The sequence below is a fragment of the Scatophagus argus genome, chromosome 24, assembly GCF_020382885.2.
Source record: "Scatophagus argus isolate fScaArg1 chromosome 24, fScaArg1.pri, whole genome shotgun sequence".
NCBI classification, from domain to species: Eukaryota; Metazoa; Chordata; class Actinopteri; family Scatophagidae; genus Scatophagus; species Scatophagus argus.
This window is the reverse complement of record NC_058516.1, coordinates 5,613,288-5,631,708: the sequence shown is the minus strand read 5'-3', so window position 1 is coordinate 5,631,708 and position 18,421 is coordinate 5,613,288. Positions and strand designations below refer to the sequence as shown.

The 18,421-nt window shown below is 44.0% G+C and overlaps 1 protein-coding gene across 2 annotated transcripts in view; it reads left to right on the top strand.

Annotated features, from left to right (window-relative positions):
• Nucleotides 1–9: 9 nt before the first annotated feature.
• hecw2b (HECT, C2 and WW domain containing E3 ubiquitin protein ligase 2b) overlaps nt 10–18,421 on the top strand; it is a 36,594-nt gene continuing 18,182 nt past the window's right edge. Inside the window, exons 1-11 of one of the 2 annotated variants that reach the window (XM_046382009.1) lie at nt 10–752; nt 8,491–9,637; nt 12,992–13,099; nt 13,202–13,296; nt 14,096–14,171; nt 14,254–14,423; nt 14,825–14,967; nt 15,511–15,611; nt 16,294–17,150; nt 17,251–17,395; nt 17,598–17,777. In XM_046382009.1, the coding sequence (XP_046237965.1) occupies nt 9,247–9,637; nt 12,992–13,099; nt 13,202–13,296; nt 14,096–14,171; nt 14,254–14,423; nt 14,825–14,967; nt 15,511–15,611; nt 16,294–17,150; nt 17,251–17,395; nt 17,598–17,777 (2,266 nt within the window). In that variant the 5' untranslated portion in view covers nt 10–752; nt 8,491–9,246. Of the gene's footprint in view, nt 753–8,490; nt 9,638–12,991; nt 13,100–13,201; nt 13,297–14,095; nt 14,172–14,253; nt 14,424–14,824; nt 14,968–15,510; nt 15,612–16,290; nt 17,151–17,250; nt 17,396–17,597; nt 17,778–18,421 lie in introns of both variants that reach the window. The other variant, XM_046382008.1, reaches the window with a different exon arrangement.

Sequence of the window (18,421 nt, the reverse complement as noted above, 5' to 3'; positions counted from 1 at the left end):
CAGCTGCCACACACACACACTCCCACCCCCCATATTCATTACGTTAATCCCCTACCCCTTTCTACCTGCATTACTATATATCATACATCACAAATCTGTGTTTAACAGTTACAGTAAGTCCTTGTTTTTTTGGTGAGGAATCCCCGTAGCGTCCCCTTTTGTGGTCCCCGAACCGCGGATTGTGCATCGGTGAGCCACAAAGAGGAGGAGGTGGGGGTGGGAGGTGTTTAATAGGTTATTTTGATACAGAGCCCCGCTAGCATGGACTCCAGCAACAAGGTCTGTTTTTAAAAAACAAAAAGTTCCTAAGCTGCATTTGTAACGTAAATATGTTGTTTTCACCACAATGCGGTTGAGTTTATTTCACTCGGGCATGGAAGAGCGTCAGGCAGCCGGCTGGAAAGCGTGTGGAGCAGCGGAAACAGGACGCAGGCGGATGTGAGGAGCTCCAGCCAAATAAATAAAATATGAACGCGTATTTTTGCCCGGCTTGGTAACACGTAGAAGTAAACGACGCCGCGGAGGGGAAGAGATGGCAACCGTGATTTAGAAACATTTTTTTAGACGGAGGTTCGACTACCGAGAGGCAGCGTCTCTACACCCGGGCTCTGGAACGACGAATCCCGCCTGGACACCGATGAAGGGTCGCTGGTGGCCGGGCCGTGTGGACGTCCATGATTGAGCGACTTCGTCGAGGATAATTTCGGCACGACGAAAGGGTGGCGAACGACGTTTATATCGCCGTACCAAAGGTAAGTGTGGTTTCTCGTGTATGTGTTTGTTATGCGTGTTTACTTTCGTGTATTCATGTGCATTTTTTATGTAAATATGGCAGCTCGGTCTGTTCACCATTAAGTCGTTAATTGCGCACGTTTTTTTACTGCTCAATCAGTGTGCAGCTGTGTTAGGGCCGCCTCCGATTGGCCTGTCATTGTGGCATGACGACGTCGCTTCTTAATTGGCTTCACCTGCGTTGACTAGTGACTAATGAAGGCCTGAAGGCAAGAAACAACAAAGCCAATTTAAAAACCCTCCTCCTACAGCACCATGTGTCGCTGTCAAAACGAAAAAAAACACTGCAGGGCGAAAAGAAGGGGGGGCAAGTCAACAGTGATTTCAAACCAGCTGTCAGCCCCGAGACACAGTGTGAGTGAATCAGATCACAGGGAGCTGTAGTGTGCTCAAACAATCACATCAGTCTCAGAATAACAGGACAGCTCATCTCCTACTTCCTCCCTAATAGCTTCACGTAGGCTCTGACCCTGATTCCAATCTCAATATAATAAATTTAGGTGTGGGGTGAGGTTGCATTTGAGAGGAAATTGAACGGATAAGCTGAACAAAATATTTTCGATATGTGTGTCCCAGCAGCCCTCAGTGAATGATAAATTAGTCTTGATTTGAATAATTTATTTCTTTTTACCCAATTAGAACTGGCAGGAATGCAGTTCTAACTGGGTAATGACACTTCAGCAGGACAGGGCCTGAGTCCAGTTGATCTGCTACCACTCTGCTGCATTTTAGTATTGCACCTGCAATGCAAGAGATATTCTCAAGTGCATTAAGCCTATTTTTGACTACGAGTCTTATTGAGCTGATATTTGAGACCACTTATCTTTTCAGTGCCTCCCACCCCGTGATTTTCCTTGAATTGAACTCCCTTATGTATATCCCAGAATACCTTTTTGTAATTTTTTCGATTTAAAAACCTGCATCCATATTGTGTAAACAAATCAGGCTCCGTGTTATCAGTAAATGCAGTGTGCCAGTATGTGAGGGATGTTAAAGCCAGTTCTCGGGAAAAATATAAGTCATATTATTTCAAAATCTTCAACCCACAGGAAGTGGAGTATAAAGTTTTAGCCCAGTGATTTGTACTGCACTTTAAAAACTACAACAGCAGAGGCAGAGATATCCTGACTTTCTTGTCTGAGTGAAGCCCCAGAGTCATTTGTGTGAAGGGAGGGTAGCCAGTTAGCTCAGCATAACAGCTAGCCTGTAACAGTCTGAAGGTCCAAATGGATGTGTGAAAACAATTCATGATTTTATATGCGATCGTTTGCCGAACTGTTTCTTAGCCAGAAGCAGTGACTTCTTTGAGTGTTCACTGTGCTAACCAGCCGCTGGTCTCGCATCCTATTCGTACAGACCTGAGAGTGGTATCAGTCATCTTATCCAACTCCAGGCAAGAAAACAAAATGTCACTCTGTTCCTGTAACCCTACCAATTTAACCTTGACATAAACCTAACCCTGTAGCCTTTGGTTTAATGCCGAAGTAGTAGTTTTGCTTTTGCTGGAGCTCTTTGGTGTCTGTCATGTTGGGTTTGACACTTTATTCTGCGAAAGGTTGGAGATACAAGAATGCACTGAAACTAAAACGCACACAAACTGGCACAGTGGAATGTGATGGGTGTGCTGGGGACAGGAAGCTGTCGCCTCTGACAGGACTGCCTCATTGTTCTCCAATCACGCTACAGCTATTTCAGGACTCTGTGAGTGTGTGGTGGTGGTCCTTTCTCAGGAGTTTGCCTCTTTTGTTTTTTCTTTTTCTTTTTTTTTATTTTAAACAAACCTTTAACAGCTTTACAGTCATTAATTTCAGTTAGGCCTTAAATTTGCAAATTTGTCATTGAAATCAAATGAGCTCCTGTAAGGTTAGCAGTGAGGCGAAAGCAGTTTTTAGAGGACAGTTTTATATTTTGTCCTCATGTCTGGCTGTGTGTCTCCATGCGGTCAGAGAAATATACTACCCCAACAGCACAACATTATTTGGGCAAATAGGATGAATTTCTGGCATCTCTTCAGGAACTGGGCAGTCTCCACTGTAGCTCCACTTTGTGATTTTAATTAGCCTGATACTGTTTTTGCTGCTTTTAAGTTCTGGTAGTTGCATAATTCAGTAATCTAGCTTTTTCTGTCCAGGCGCAAGCCACACCTCGAAGAATATCAGCTTTATTTTGATTTCAGTGGACAGTTTTAGAGTCAGAGGGCTGAAATACCCCCCTGTAGTGTCCACAAACATTTTTTTAGTTTTTTTTGACAGGAAACTAATTTCTACCTCTCAATCCGGGTTTGGGGCATATGCACATTGCTTCCAGTGCACACAGGCTGTGTGTGTAGCACCGTCATCATTGGTTGACTGTATCGATGTCAGCTCCTGGGTCTGTTTTCGCTGGGTTGTGTGTATATTTAGTCACAAAGTCTCACCATTTATAAATAACATGCAGACTTGAAGCTGCTGCTGAAGGAAAGCTTGTGCTTATTGTATGTCTCACAGTGCAGTTCAACATGTTGGGTATTTCGGCCCACATAGAAAGAATTTTTAAGATATTCACCAAAGCAATAAAATATTTGATGTTGGATGTTAATAAATTTGCTCTGATTTTTTTATTTATTTATTTATTTATTTTTTTTTGTCTTGGACTAAGATGGTACATTTTTGTTTAATGTTTTTGTCTGGACTGACAAAGCTACTCATAAAAACTTATGAGGAGTAGATTAAACGGCACATGTGTATGATGCGAAAGCTGTTGCTTGTGGTGACAAACCTCTGTAGCAGAGCTGATGAAAAATATGATCAACTCTCATCAAATTTTTCAGAGCTTTATGGAGTGTTTTAGTGGGGTTTTTTTTTAAGCTACTTGTTTTTGTTTTATGGCCTGCAACTTTACTGTAGTTGTAGTTGTTACTGTAGTTGTTTATGTTGTTACTGTAGCTTTCAGCTAGAAAACACTGATTAAAACCACTGTGCTCTGCCTGCTCAGCATTAAAAAGCAGACATGCAAAGCTAGCGACTGGTTGGTGAACACAGTGGAGCATTTAGATATTTTTCTCTGGAATGGACTGAAACGGAGCAAACTTGAAACTATTTTTCAGTTACCAGGTGATCAGTTCATTTATTGTTCTGGTTTGGGCCTCAGTTTTTCACGTTTGTGTCCATTTCCTCTGGCATGGATTTGGGTAGTTTTTCACATGACAGAGTAAACAGTGAGCTGCGGGTGTTACAGGATTGGAGACAAGGTAAATTCCAAAGGGAGTGTATCTTTTAAGCTGATGGGGTCGCCCTGCCACTGCAGCAGCTCACCAACAAAATTATAACTTGCATTCTCACACACCCTAATCAAAACCCTCCTCAGATGACCACACACACACACACTCTTAGTCTTCGAGGCAGTGGGGCAGCAATGAGTCAGCTCTGAAATCCAGTCTACACACTCCGTCAGTCCACCCACTCACCGTCTCCTCTGTCTGTGTGTGTGTTTGTGGAAGTACTTATGTGGCAAAGAGAGTGTGTGTGTGAGTGAGAGAGACTTTACCTGTGGATGTGTGTGTGTGTGTGCTGAAAGCATGGCGCCAGCTCCCCTTCCCCACTAACCACCTCCTCCTTCTGAAATCAGCCTGCACGGGGCTACAGTTTGCTGATGTGGAAATTCAACAAGATACTCTTCAAAGGGGGGAGGTTGGGAAATCTATGCAAAAGTGGAGACTAGTGCGGAAACCTGCATAGTGCTCATTTTCCTCAGATTGCAGATTTTTCAGCGCTCTGTGGTTAAATAGTGGACGAGTATGCAGATGCATTGGTATGAGCTTTGACAAACTGCTGCGTCTGATAACCAGCCACTGCCTGCTTTCCATCATACAAGAGCTGTGATTTGATTACATTTAAAGACTTCTGCAGGATAATTGCATTGGGAAAATGTATCTGTTGTTTGGTCACACTAATGTGGAACAGGAATACAGTTGTCTAGTGTAGTGTCACACATCAAACTGAATCCAGACAAAAACTCATTGCTAGTTCTATCTAAAGTGCTATGCTAACTTAGAAATGTGACAGTTAGTTAGCGTTGCTTGTTTTCTTAGTGGAGTACAGACTGAACAGCACAACAGCCTGCCCAAATGTTGAATGCTGTGTAGGGAGAGACAGCTTGTGTTGGTGATGGCTCATATTGACCGTATGTGGCAACAACAAAGTGCTCCAATTCTGTGGGCTTTAAACTTCCTGTGCTCGCTGGAACTGGGAATGTGTTGCGTTGTGTAGGTGGACATCTACTGCTTGTGGTCACCCTGGGATTGATTTTTAGATATGCTTGACGGTATAATGTACAGTGTGAGTGAAATGCCTGAGCAATTTTTCATGACTTTGGCTTATTTTGTGATGAGCTGACTCAAATTTATATTAATGGTAATGCACAGTAGACTGTGTTAGGATATATCACATAGCTGGTTGTGAATACCAGACCAACAAAGCAAAATTCAACAGTGAGGTTGCAGTGGTGACTGAATGTGGTGCTTGGTGCTGGCTGACACTGAACACAAGTTTTGTGTGCATGCCTAATTTGGAATGCTTGGTTGTAAGACTGAGGGCTGACCAGGGTCAAAGGTCAGCTCAGTGACTACACGGGGGGGTTAGGGGAAGAGAGGAGGACAGGGAGTGTGGGTGGGGAGGAGATATGGAGGAGGTTTTGCTACTGGCCAGGTATTAATAGCTCAACCGTAAAGTGTGACCTTCAGTGTCGAACTGAATGTAGATTAAATTGGAGTGGGCAGCAAGTCAACTTCTGTAACTGCTCTGAAATACCTGATCTCTCACAACACACACATTATTACTGATGCTGCAACTGAAAACGTCTTGAATTTTCCTTCACGTGTAGCAAAGTCTCTTTATTATCTCATGTTGAGCAGACAGGATCAGACCATGTGTCCATTAATTATGTTAAGTATGTATATTCTGTCTTATTTCTGTGTAGAAAAAGTAATGGCTAAAATACATATTATTTGTTAAGTATACAGAAGTGCTTTTTGGTGGTGATTGTGCTGAAGTGCATTGGAGTATTTTCATTTCATGCTTTGTAATATTTTTACTTAACTACATTTATTTGACAGCTATAGTAATAAGTTATTTTGATAATTAAGGTTTTCAAAACCAAGATACCTAAAAAATTGCAGATGGTGATATAAATTATTTAGTTACATATAATTTTTTTGAGCACATTTGACTTGTAACATTCTGCCTGCCAGAAAATAAATGAACATAAGTTATATAAAATTCCCTCTAAAGCGTAATGAAAATGTGTAGAATAAACATGCAGCAAAAATGCAAAGTTTAAGAAATCATAACCAACACTAAGAAAAGTTTGATTGATGCGTTATGTATTTTGCATTGAATTCAGACCTAATTTGCATCATCTTCGCACAGCAGTCCTCTGAGTTTGAAGTAGTTTGACTGCTGGATGGGAATGTAGTGGCAGAGGCAGCCAGGCGGCGGGTTGACGGGGATCCAGCTGCGGACTGAAGCCGTGTGGTAATGCATCGGATTAGGGGAGGCATTCTGTCAACAGTAAATCCTCTCCATTCTCTGTTTTAATCCTGCTGCTGGATCAAGGACACTCACCTCCTACCAGCTTCACATGCCTCTGTGTGTGTGTGCACATTTCTGATGAGTTTTATAAAAACAAGAGGCAGCGGTGGGTGGGTGTGTGTGTATCAGGGTTTTAGCTTGTGGGACTGGATTGAGTCAGGATTGAGTTTATTAGTATGTTTTCTTAGTATGTTTATTAGTAAGACAAAGAGTGTACTTTCATTTGTTGCTACAAAGCATGCAAACATTCAGCACGATTTTAAGAGTTTGCATGTATGTAAAAGTGCGTGTGTTATTTGGGCACAAGTGGCTTGAAACTCTGCCAGCAGCACCAGCCTCTGCCCAGAGCTATTAATAAAGCTGTCCAGATGTGTGGGCGTGAATATCTGTGTGTGTTTGTGAGGCTGCCTTACTAAGTGTTTTATTGTTTTAAGGCTGTTTCTTTGACTGAATTTTTAACTTGTTATGGTTGACTGCATCTGTGATGGGACTGACGGGAAGAGCTTGTACAACTATTCCTGAACTCGCTGAACTTGAAAATAAGCTTATTTATAGGCAACATTCATGAGTAAATTGTGAGTAATTTTGTCTGTTTGTGTACATGCGTTCTCAGTCACGTCCCATCAACACCATTTCCTGTAGAGCTTGGTTTGTTTTTTTTGTTGTTGTTGTTTTTTTTGTTTTGTTTTTTAAATGGTGTTCTGGGTTGTATATTCTCCATGGAAAAAGCTAGTCTGGACCTCTTGTGACAGAAATATTTGTTCAGGATTGGTTGTTGTTATTGTCATCAAATACAGATTTCAGCCCATCACATAATTTTAGAAGCTTGGTCCATTTGGGAAAGACCGCTGAGGCAGACTTCTTTTTTTTCTGTTTCTCTGCCCTTTTGTAACCCGAAGTGATTGACTGTCCTGGGAGATGCACGCTGTCAGTGCCAGTTCAGTTTTTCGACATGGGACTTAACGTTGCTCTGGTCACACACGGAAATGAAGTGAAATGCAGTTCATATTGTGTTTTGTATTTGCTTTTCTTGCATTTATTAAAGTAATTTAAATTATACATTCGAAGTACTTTTGATATTTTTCTATTAATAGTATAAGGGAGCTTATTCGTTTTAAGAAGTGTTTGAGAAGTGGTTGTACTTTTCCTTCCTCGAACAAAACAGTTGACAAAGATGACGATGCTAAATTTAAACTGTCAGTTCGTGTAGATTTGCCATTGAATTATGACACGTTGAACATAAAATACTCAAATCATGAATCACAAAGTATGTTGGATTCCCCTTTAATTTCTGTGTCTTTCTCCTCCTCTGTCAGCATCCAATTTCAAAGTGTTGCACAAGGTTTACAGTATGGATGTGTGTGAGTGCACATCCACTTGGTCTGATAATGACAAGAAGGATGGAGAGAATGAGAGGAAGGGGGGCGTCTGAACATGGCATCTGACGTGACTGGTGTGGAAGCTGAGACAAGGTTGAGTGTAATCACCTGCCACCATGGCAATGAGATGTGCGTCAGAGAGCAAGGGAGAAACTGAAAGAAAGGAGATGAGAGAGAGAGAGAAATTGACTCCGTGTGTGTGTGTGTGTGTGTGTGTGTGTGTGTGTGTGTGTGTGTGTGTGTAAAGGTTGAGAGGATATGGTTTTATTTCTATCCTTTCAGGATGTGGCACTGAACTTGTCAACCTCTGAGGTAGCTGCTTGTGCAGGTCTGCAGTTATAAACTCCTTGTGTAGCTGATGTCTGTCTTTGGCAGATGTTAGTGCAGAAACTAAAAAAGTTTTGCTATAGGATTTATTTATTTATTTTTATAGATTTTATTTATTGATATGGAAGTATTGTTTTTCAACTAACAACAGTATGCTACTGTACGCTAGCTTGTTGAAGTCCAGAGCGTGAACAAGTGGCTGTATGAATAAATAAACAGTACAACATGAACATTTTTCTTTGATTACTTTTGCTGTTCCTCATATTTATCTCATTAGAAACGCTCAGTATTGCTGGTTTGTTTTTTTCTCAGAAGAGTGAACATGACAATTTGCCCTGCTCCACACAAAATACTGACCGTCATCCCTCCTCTTGTCCTCCTCTTTCCCCTTCACCTTTCTTCCTCCCTCTGTCTCTCTCCTGTAGGTCTCCCCTCACCCCTCTCCTCCCTGTGGATCATAGGATCTGTCATCACCCCTCCTCCCCGGACAGGCCAGCGGATGGGTTATCAAATCACCTTTCATCCCTAATTGCTGGTTTCCCTGTGCTACCCTCATCACTTTCCTTTGTCACAAAGGGCATCTGGCTGATTCCGAGTGCTTTAGTGCCCTTGAGCAAAGCATTGCTCTGCTGCTTTGTCAAGATGAACAGGGGTCCTAGGATGTTCAGAGGGATAAATCGACAGCATCGACATTCGCAGAGGAAAGGTGACGTACATGACTGATTCAAGAGACAGAAGGTTCAACTGTGATGACTAGTGGAATCTGGGAACTCTGAAGTGCCTTGCCCAAGGGAACACCAGCTGGTCCATTTTTCTTCACTTCATCTTCCCAGCCATTTGTTGCTTCTTCACTTTACTCTTGCGTTACGTCTGCGTCTCTTCTTCCTTTTCTTTCCTCTTCCCCAACTTCCTTCCCCTCCCTATTCTTTCTTTGGCCCACCCACCTGGCCTCCACCATTCGCCCCTCCCTCACAACGGCCGTCCTCCCCCCTCGTCCCCGCCCCCAGTCATCCTCCCCCTCCACTTCCTCTGCCCCCTCCTCCCCACACCACCACCACCACCACCATCACCATCCTCACGCTCAGCCCCATTCCCACCATCACCACCACCAACCTCAGCTGTCTTCATCACCCCCTCGCTTGTCGCCTCCTCCCTTCTCTGCCTCCTCCTCTGCCATAACCATGGCGATGGCTGCCACTGCCTCTTCCTCGTCCCCCTCATCATCTTCGTCGACCAACGGCAGTGCCCGAGAGCACCTGCTGGCGGTGCGTCGGCGAACCCCGCACACCCGGCCTCACACAATTGGACCTGACAACCTTCGTAGCCTATCGGTGCAGGGTGCGGTTGGAGCCCCGGTGTCTGCCTCCTCTATGCCGTCAGGGAGCCAATCAGAAGCGGCAAGCGTGGGGCTTCAGCGGGCTAACAGCGACACAGATCTGGTGACGTCAGACAGCCGTTCATCTCTCACAGCGTCCACGTACCAGCTGACTCTGGGTCACAGCCACCTGGTCATCTCCTGGGACATCAAGGAGGAAGTGGATGCCACTGACTGGATCGGCCTGTACCACATTGGTGAGCAAACTCAAACTCATCCTCCCGTCACACACTGAAGTAGTGGAAGAGTCAAGAAAGGCTTTAGATGATGATGTGATACAACCAGGACTAGTCATTATTTTTGTTGATTAATCCCTCAGTTATTGCTTTGAGGAAACAACATCTTAAAAGATGGAAAACTAAAATACCGGAGTTGTTCTTAAATAGCAGAGTGGTTTGTTAGCCCAGTGTTTGGCTGGAGGTGCTGAATCCAGCAGTGCGGAGTTGCTAATGTTAGCCTGGCATCTGATAGCAACCAGGAGACACACCTAGCTTCTGAGTCTTGGATGCAATGCTAGGTTACTAGCTGGGCATGCAAAGGTTCAGCTCAGTTTAATCCAATTGTTTACACTTAAACCTCCAAACTTTTCATATACTGAATGTATGCCAGTGTGAGCTTCAGCTGCGAAGCTATGTTTGTAATGCTTTGTGACTAGACAATTAATTAATGGATGTTTTGTCACTAACATCAGCTAACCACTGCAGTGTTGCACTTTTTTAGAAGCTGGCTGCATATCAACATTTTTAATTGTAAGCTCTCCAAGCCCATTCTAAACTGTATTATCCAGGGCTGATGGGCCTGATGTTTTGGAGTAAGTCAGCATTTCACTGTGTGACTGAAACTCGAACACGTCTACCTTGCCAGTAATTAACTTAACTGTAACATTACAAAAAAACAGCAAATTTCAAGGACCTTTTTTCCCCCCCTACTGTCCAGTAAGTTATTAATTATGCACATACAATTTACAAATGCTCTTCTATCGTGGTCTGTTCTTGCTTGCTCATCGCCATCATTTCCTCCTGTCTCTCAGTCCCATGCTTTCTCCCCTCATCTGTCCCCACGTCTGCCCTCTTGTTTGTCTGGCAGTGTAATAAAAATTGTGGTAGGATAGCAATACGATAGCGCTGTTGAAGAGGTTGTGCCTTGTAACTCATCTCTTCAAGGTTAGAGCATTACATCAGCCCCACCGCTGCTATAATAACTGGCTAATGGATTGGGTGTGTGTGTGTGTCTGTCTGTGTGTGAGAGGAAAAAGATGAGAGAAGGGGAGTAGGTTATCCTGAAGAAAGTGATGCTGACTCAGCTTCAGTATCATTTAAGAGCAGTATGTTTCATCTCATGTTACGCTCTTTCTCACATACATTTTCACTGGGTCCTCCTTGTCCTATAGTGACTTGTGAATCACAGAGGCTGTAGCACAAACAGAAGAGTCCGTCCCTCACTCATCTTAAGGAACTGGTACATTATCGGCATCATTGATTAATATTGGGAGTGTGTTTTCAGCCCCCTTCACCAGGAGAGGGACACTGTTTATTGGAAGGGACTGTCAGGAAAATTTTGGGATTGGGAGGGAGCAACTTTCCTGCAAAATATGCGTGTAATAAAACAGAAAAAATTTAAGATTGTGTATCCCAGTTTAAACATTTCGACTCTGAACTAGAACCTTCATATTTATGATAAAGGGCAGGTGGAGGAGGAGTTTGAAAGCAGGTTTCGAGTTGGGCATTTATGAGGCAGATGGATACAATCATGCTGATTTTAACATTGCAGCATCAAGTCTTTTTGGAGCTTTTGGATCCCTAATTTAATGGAATAGCAATGCCCAGTCGCTGGAATGCCCCTTTAAGAGAACAATAACCTCAACACTTTTCACTGCCAAGTCGCACTTTAGTGAAATGAGCAAGTTTGCCAAATTTATGACAAGCTTGTGTTTTGACTTATGTAATTATTTAATTTTATGTTTTTATGCAATGAATCTGAGAAGTAAAGGCTGAAATAAGATATAAATGCAGGGTAAGAGAAATTGAGTCACTCTCTCCTTTGCACTGAAGAAAAATAACAGCTACTTAGACTAAAAAAATAAAAACAGCCTGTTTAAGTGGCCTCTGCTTTTTCTGACACTCTTTATAATTGTCATAAAGTTCCTAAAATGCAGTGAAAGATGTTTTCTTTCTGCAGGAGAATGGAGGTATTATTCTGTCAAAACAAGCCCAAAACTATGAATACACGATACAGTATGTACATGCAAGTGTTTTTATTCCTCTGCTTAATGGTATTGAGTATGTTTTTCCACTGGCTAATGTTGCTAGCCATCGTTCATTCTGAGCTCAGATGAAAGCCTGTCTCGGTGAACAGCCTGTGTGTTGCCCTGTAGATCTCATGCTCAGGTGTGAAAGAGCAGCTTTCAGCAGCCAGTGACATACACACCTATTTACAAACACTGAGGTCTCATCTCATATCGCAGGTGACCAATTTTGTGTGTGTGAATGAGTGTGAGGGCCTGTGGACGATCCTTTGTCCAGACAGACAGAGGAAGCCGAGGAAAGGTGATCCCTCCCATCTCTGTGCAGCTCTTTGCTGGTATTGACCCACAGGCAGGGGGATTTCTGGAGTGGTTCTCTCCAGAGACAAGCGCTGTTTCCAGCCTGTCTGTCGGCCAGGCTCCCCTGGAGCCGCCTGAGCTCCATAACCTCATCCTGTTGTCTGACCTGTGTGTCACACCTCTCAGGTTGTGGTGTATAAGTATGATTACAGGGTTATCAGGTCTGACAGGTGTGTGTTTGTGCGTGTAATACTTTTTTGCTGTCACCAACAAAGGCTCAGGGTTTATTGATGGTGACCTGGTGTGACAATAGGGCAAGGGGTGTTCAGTATGTGTGTGGCTGACAGACATCAACTCTGATCCATCAAGACATGGGCCATTTGTCACAGTGTGCACACATAAATGTTTGATGGCTCAACAGGCTCAGACGGGGGATGTGCTTTATGACCTGAGGGCAGGGTTTTGCTCAGAATCCAGTAACCTCCATCTAGGTGGTTTATCAACGCAACAAGCTGCCTTAGCTTCCAAATAAAATCCCTCCCCAAAAAAGATCCAAACAAACTGAGAACATGAGGGAAAGAATTCATGTGGCATTGTGGGTTGTACGGTGGCCAGGATGGAACAGTTTATTCATCATGGTAGAACTGAACCAGCTGCAGATTCCCTGAATATTTCAGAACAATCTGCTCACACTTGAAAGGGAAATACTGTACATTTACTCCTTTTTTTAGCGTTAAGATTTGACATTAAAAACATATCATTAGCTTTTGCATTATAATCAGCATATTACTGAGGTGTCCATACATGCTGCTGCCTCATTAAATTAGCTGTTGGTGCAGCTTGTGATCTTGCTAAATGTCCTGTTAATTGTTATTAACATCTTCCCCTTGTCTCGTGAATTATTAACAAATGTTGACTAATTTACAAAAACATCTGTGCGTCTTACTGATGACACATAAACACAGAGGAACAGCTTCTGAGTATAAATGTGTGTGTATGTGTTTGTCAGATGAGACGTGTGTGGCCAACGTGTGGGACTCGAAGAATCGTGGCGTGAACGGCACCCAGAGGGGTCAGATCGTGTGGCGACTGGAGCCGGGACCCTACTTCATGGAGCGTGAGTGGACTTCACATATGTTGTGTTTGTCTTAATGTCTGAGAAAAGAACCCTGAACACCATTTGTGTCTGCGTTCTCTCTCTCTCTCTCCCTCCCCACAGCGGAGACTAAGATCTGCTTCAAATACTATCATGGCGTAAGTGGAGCGTTAAGAGCAACAACACCTTGTATCACCGTCAAGAACCCTGGAGTGCAGGTTTGTCTCATCCACATCTCCTTCAGGTCCATCTGTCCACCTTCAGTCTTTCACTCATTATCTCTTATTTTATCTGTCTGCTCCTGTAGTTTTTCCTATAGTATTGGATTTTCTCTCATCCTTAATCCAGATGGCAGTCTGGTTCCTGTAGGCCAGTGATCAGTGACCATATTCAGAAAGCTTTTCAGAGCAAGTTAGTGTTTAGGGACTTTGTGAAAGATGAGTTTACTAAGTGCTTATTTGCAAAAAAGAAAACTGGGTAATATCTGTGACTGACCTTTCAGTGCTTTCTGCAACTTGGAAAATGCAGCTGTGGAACGGTGAGGATTCTGTCAGAATCAACAATTTCAGCAGTCATAAATCAACCTTTGGAAAGATGCTGTGCACAGCCTGAATGACAACAGCTCTTAACTTAGATGTTCTCATGCCGCAGTATGTAATCTCTGCCTCTAGGGGTCTCTAAAACAAAACAATGAAAACAAAAGATGTACTTTGATGAGGTAGTGAAGTAGCATTGGATCACGGGAGTTTGCTGATGAAAATGTCTCTGTATGAATGGAGCGAGGTGGATGCCGCTGAGCTCCCAGCAGCACAGACTGAGGCGGAGAGACGTTTGCTCCAGTCGAGTCAGTAAAATTTAAAGCAGTCACCTTGAATCAGAGCTCTCAGGCCGTTATCTCTCATGTTTCCTCCTTTTTAACTTTGAAGTCTTTTTCTACAAGTGAAGTCAGTTCACTCTAAAAATGGGAAGGTACGTGATACACTAACCCTGCTCTTCTGATGGTTGTGTTCTCATTAGGTGGGCAGTGAAGGCCACGTGGAGGACCAATCGGGCACCGAGCACTGTCGGAAACTCGTCAGCTTCACCCTGTCAGGTGAGAGGAACGAAGCAGTGGAATTGTGGTGCAGACAAAAAAAATACCACTTGTGCTGACAACTGTGTGTTTTCCATTGCAGACATCCGGGCAGTGGGCCTGAAGAAGGGCATGTTCTTCAACCCCGACCCCTACCTGAAGATGTCTATCCAGCCCGGGAAGAGGAGCGGCCTCCCCAAGTTCACCCACCATGGCCAGGAGAGGCGCTCCTCCATCATAGCCAACACCATCAACCCCGTGTGGCACGGCGAGGTCAGCACAAACGCACACCCCCAGAGTGAACTGTTGTTTATAACTTGACCATAGCTTCTTTCTCCAAAGGCACTAAGTGTTTGATATTTAGATTTTGAAGGTGGTGTCACTTTAAAACGTTTTCAAGTCATCTTCTGTATTTTTCCCAATAACGAGGAAGAGCTTCCACTGTGTTATTTTAGTCTTTTAAACGTCTGCTTCGACACCCAAAGTGTGAATGTGTTGTGTGGTTTGACATCTGCTGCTGGTGATCAACCTGCATATGCATTTTACAAAATATTAAATCAATTTTACTGGATAATATGCAGCATCAAGAACTGTCGTTGTGAGTTGTCAAGTTTATTGCTAAATACACGATGGTGAAAATAAAACTGCACTTTTTACTGTTGCTCCTCATGTAGAAATACACATTTGTGGCTCTGATGACGGACGTGTTGGAAATCGAGGTGAAGGATAAGTTTGCCAAGAGCCGACCAATCATCAAGCGGTTTCTGGGTCAGCTGATCATCCCTGTGCAGAGACTCCTGGAGGGGCCGACGGCCGAGTGAGTCCACACGCGCACACACACATCAGTACTCACTTTGGGTGCAGGTTTTTAAATCGACTGACTGTGAAAGGTGAAGCCGTATTGGGAGTGTGCCGATGAATGTGTGTGTTTACACCTCCTGCTTACCTTAATGAGCGCTCAGACAGGAGGAGAGAACGCCTCCTCCACACACACATCTGACCTTCAGCACTTAACCTCAGTGACTCAACATAGTTGGATCAGTAACGGTCAATATGCACCAATCAGCTCATTGTTCAGGCATTGATTTGGTATTGATCTACAATTGTTCAGCTCATGTTTCTGCACTGAACCATGATGTATAGTGTGTGTGTGTATTTGTGTGTGTGTACACATTGTATATCACAGGTTTTGTTAGTAGGAGGTGAAATAAACAGCACTGAAGTCACAAACTCTGTATGGCAAATTTTTTAATATCTTTCATTTAGATTAGTTTTCTGAGAAACATCGTGCATATATAGGAGTGTGTGTATACCCTCATCTGCTTGTTTATGAACTGTGTGTGTGTGTATGTGTTCACAGCGATCAGCCGGTCAGCTACAGCCTGTGTCGCCGTCTTCCTACCGATCATGTGAGCGGGCAGCTTCTGTTCAGAGTGGACATCACCTCCACTGGACAAGAAGGTGTGTATGCACATCATTCTTTTTGGGGGGTGATTTAAAGGACCAACATGCACTTTAATCAGTAAGTGAATTAATTAGTGAGAAGAACAACAGATGTGTCACTAAGCCTGTGGCAACATAACAAGCTAATTGGCCTAATATTAATTCAAATACATCTGATTGAGCTTAGGAAAACGGTGTCGCAGTCCATGTGTTCTTGGTCGATAAAGCAGATTCTGATCCTTCCCATTCTGCCAACAGGCTGTAAATGCTGCACAAGAAACAAATCGGTGTGCAGGCTTTGATTGTGCTCAGACAAATTCATTTGTTATTATACCCACTGGATAAGAGTGTGGTGGGTCTGTTGGAGAAAAATAGTTTCTGAAACATATTCTCTCTGACATGTTGTACATAAGTTCTGAATATAAATTTTTATGTGAGGGTAAGAAACATTATTTTATTTACTTATTTATTTTTTTAACTACAACATGTGCTTAACTTCGGTTTTCAGAGAATCAATATTTTACATGCCGTGACTTGAATGTTTCAGTTGTAATAAGTACCACTTGTTTGTTTAAATATTGTTGCACTACTTAAATTCTGAATGTCATATTACATATTTACTCTAAACTGTTTACTTGGTTTATCCCCATTCTCAATCTTCTGTCCTTCCCCCTCCTCCATCCCCTCTTTCTGTCAGAAGCTTCCCCAGATGCTGTGGGAGCCATCTTGGGTGGTGCAGTTAACGGTGACCCGGGAAGTCCCTCTGATGACGAAGATCTCCCTCACCCATCCTCATCCTCACGCGTCACCCGCGGACCCTCTCCCTCAGGCTCTGATGAGGGTTCCCAGATAGTCAATGGTGCTTGTTACTATGGCGATGACAGTGTGTGGCGGGAGCCTGGACAGATGGGAGAGGAAGATCTGCTTCCTGTGGCTCTAGGTGGCCACACCCACCGGCAGGTGTCGCTCAACGACTACCTGGATGCCATCGAGCCGCCCAGGAGCCCTGGCGACCGGCCTCTGGTGGGGCCTTCGCCAAAACTCCGCTCCAGCTTTCCAACGGACACGCGGCTCAATGCCATGCTGCACATAGACTCAGATGAGGATGAGGAGACGGCGGGGCAGCACAGGGAACAGTCGCAGCAGAGCACGGACTCATCGAGGACCTCCGCTACATCTGAGGCCCAGCAGAAGGAAGGTTCAAAGGCAGAGCTGCAGGGGCAGACTGGAGCCGGGACTGGGCCTGGAGCAGAGGCAGGCTCCTCTGCTTGTATCCAGCCTGGAAATAAACCTGCAGGGGCTGAACCTGGAGCTGAAGGTGCAGCTGGAGATCCAGGACCAAACACTGGGACTGGAGATGTTGCTGGGACATTGGCTGAGGCTGCACACGTCACTGGAGAAACCTCCACAGCGCCCAGCTCCTCTCAGACATCAGGGGCTGAGGCAGCAGCACCTGGGCCGGGGGAGTCTGTGGAGGAGTGTGCCTGTCGGGAGGAGAGCAGGAGGGCGAACACAGACCAGGAAGTAGCATGCAGATCCTCACTTTCACCCATTCAGGTGAGCCACTAGTAGTTCAGATGACTAAAAGCTGATCACTGATGTCACTGATGCCAGGTGGCAAGAGCTTTTTTTCTAACATTTCTTCTTCACTCCTCAGGAGGTGGAGGTGGGAAAAGAAGTGGCTCCAAAGGCAGAGGAAGAAGGGGCGGAGTCATCGAGCAGTGAGGCAAACGGGCCAGTAGTAGCAGCAGCTGCTCGTACCAGCAGCAGCACAGCTGAGAGACGAGGGAGTTCTGAGGCTGGTGGGTGTGAAAAAGGATTTGCTTCTAGATTCAAATCAGTCAAATTTGTAATAACTAAAGAACCAAACTGTTCCGTGCAAGTAAATCCTTTGATGAATATGAATATTTTCTGGAAGCTTTGTTTCATGAGTTTGTCATTCTGCTGCTTTTATCTGCCTCCTTGTTGTTACACATTAAAAAAAAAACAGTGTTCGATTTACAGGAGCGACGGGCAGTGGCGGGGACAGGCAGGAGGAGGAGGAGGAGGAGGAGGAGGAGGAAGGAGGGGAGGTGTGGAGGAGGAGGCAGTCGATGCAGGCGTCTGGAGGCGGGGCCCAAAACCAGGAGGTGTGTGGGGCCAGAGAGAGTCCAAATGGGACAGCAAGGGTGGAGAGAGAGGCAGGTAAGATGCAAGGTGCATATGGACTTTTTTTTTTTATTTAACCTTTCTTGTTTCAGTAAGAATAGTTAATAACACATTGTGTGTTAGTTTTACCAACAAGGGAACACTAACACATTTCCTCACACATCCTGCACTCACTCCTGTCAGTGGAGCAGCTGGAGGTTAATTGCTTCTCTCGGGGTCTGCTTAGTGGTTGTTACTGAGGGAATCAGGGGTATTAATCATTCAATTTCCCTGTCTATATTTTCCAGACTGCTGCTCCTGCTCTTTCTGTCACTTAATAAGCTCCTGTTAGATGAGCACACAGATGAAGACATTCAGTAACAAGGAAAAGCACATCCAGCTTCTGTATGCTGCTTTCCTTTATTATTTTAGATTTCTTCTCTTTTTGTTTTGTCTTCCAAGTCTGAATATGTTTCTTATTATTAAAACAAATTGATTTCACCACTTGTATGAACTGTACGCTGCCACATGTAACTATAATAAAAATTACATTTTCACCACAATCTGTTCATGTCAGGATTGAGCAGCGAGGTTAATAAAAACAGGACGTATCAGAACGTCAAGTTTTCTGCAGCTGCCAAAAGGCTGTTGGATTAAAGGGAGAGCAGGTTTGCCGATTTAACAGTAATGGGTAATTGTCG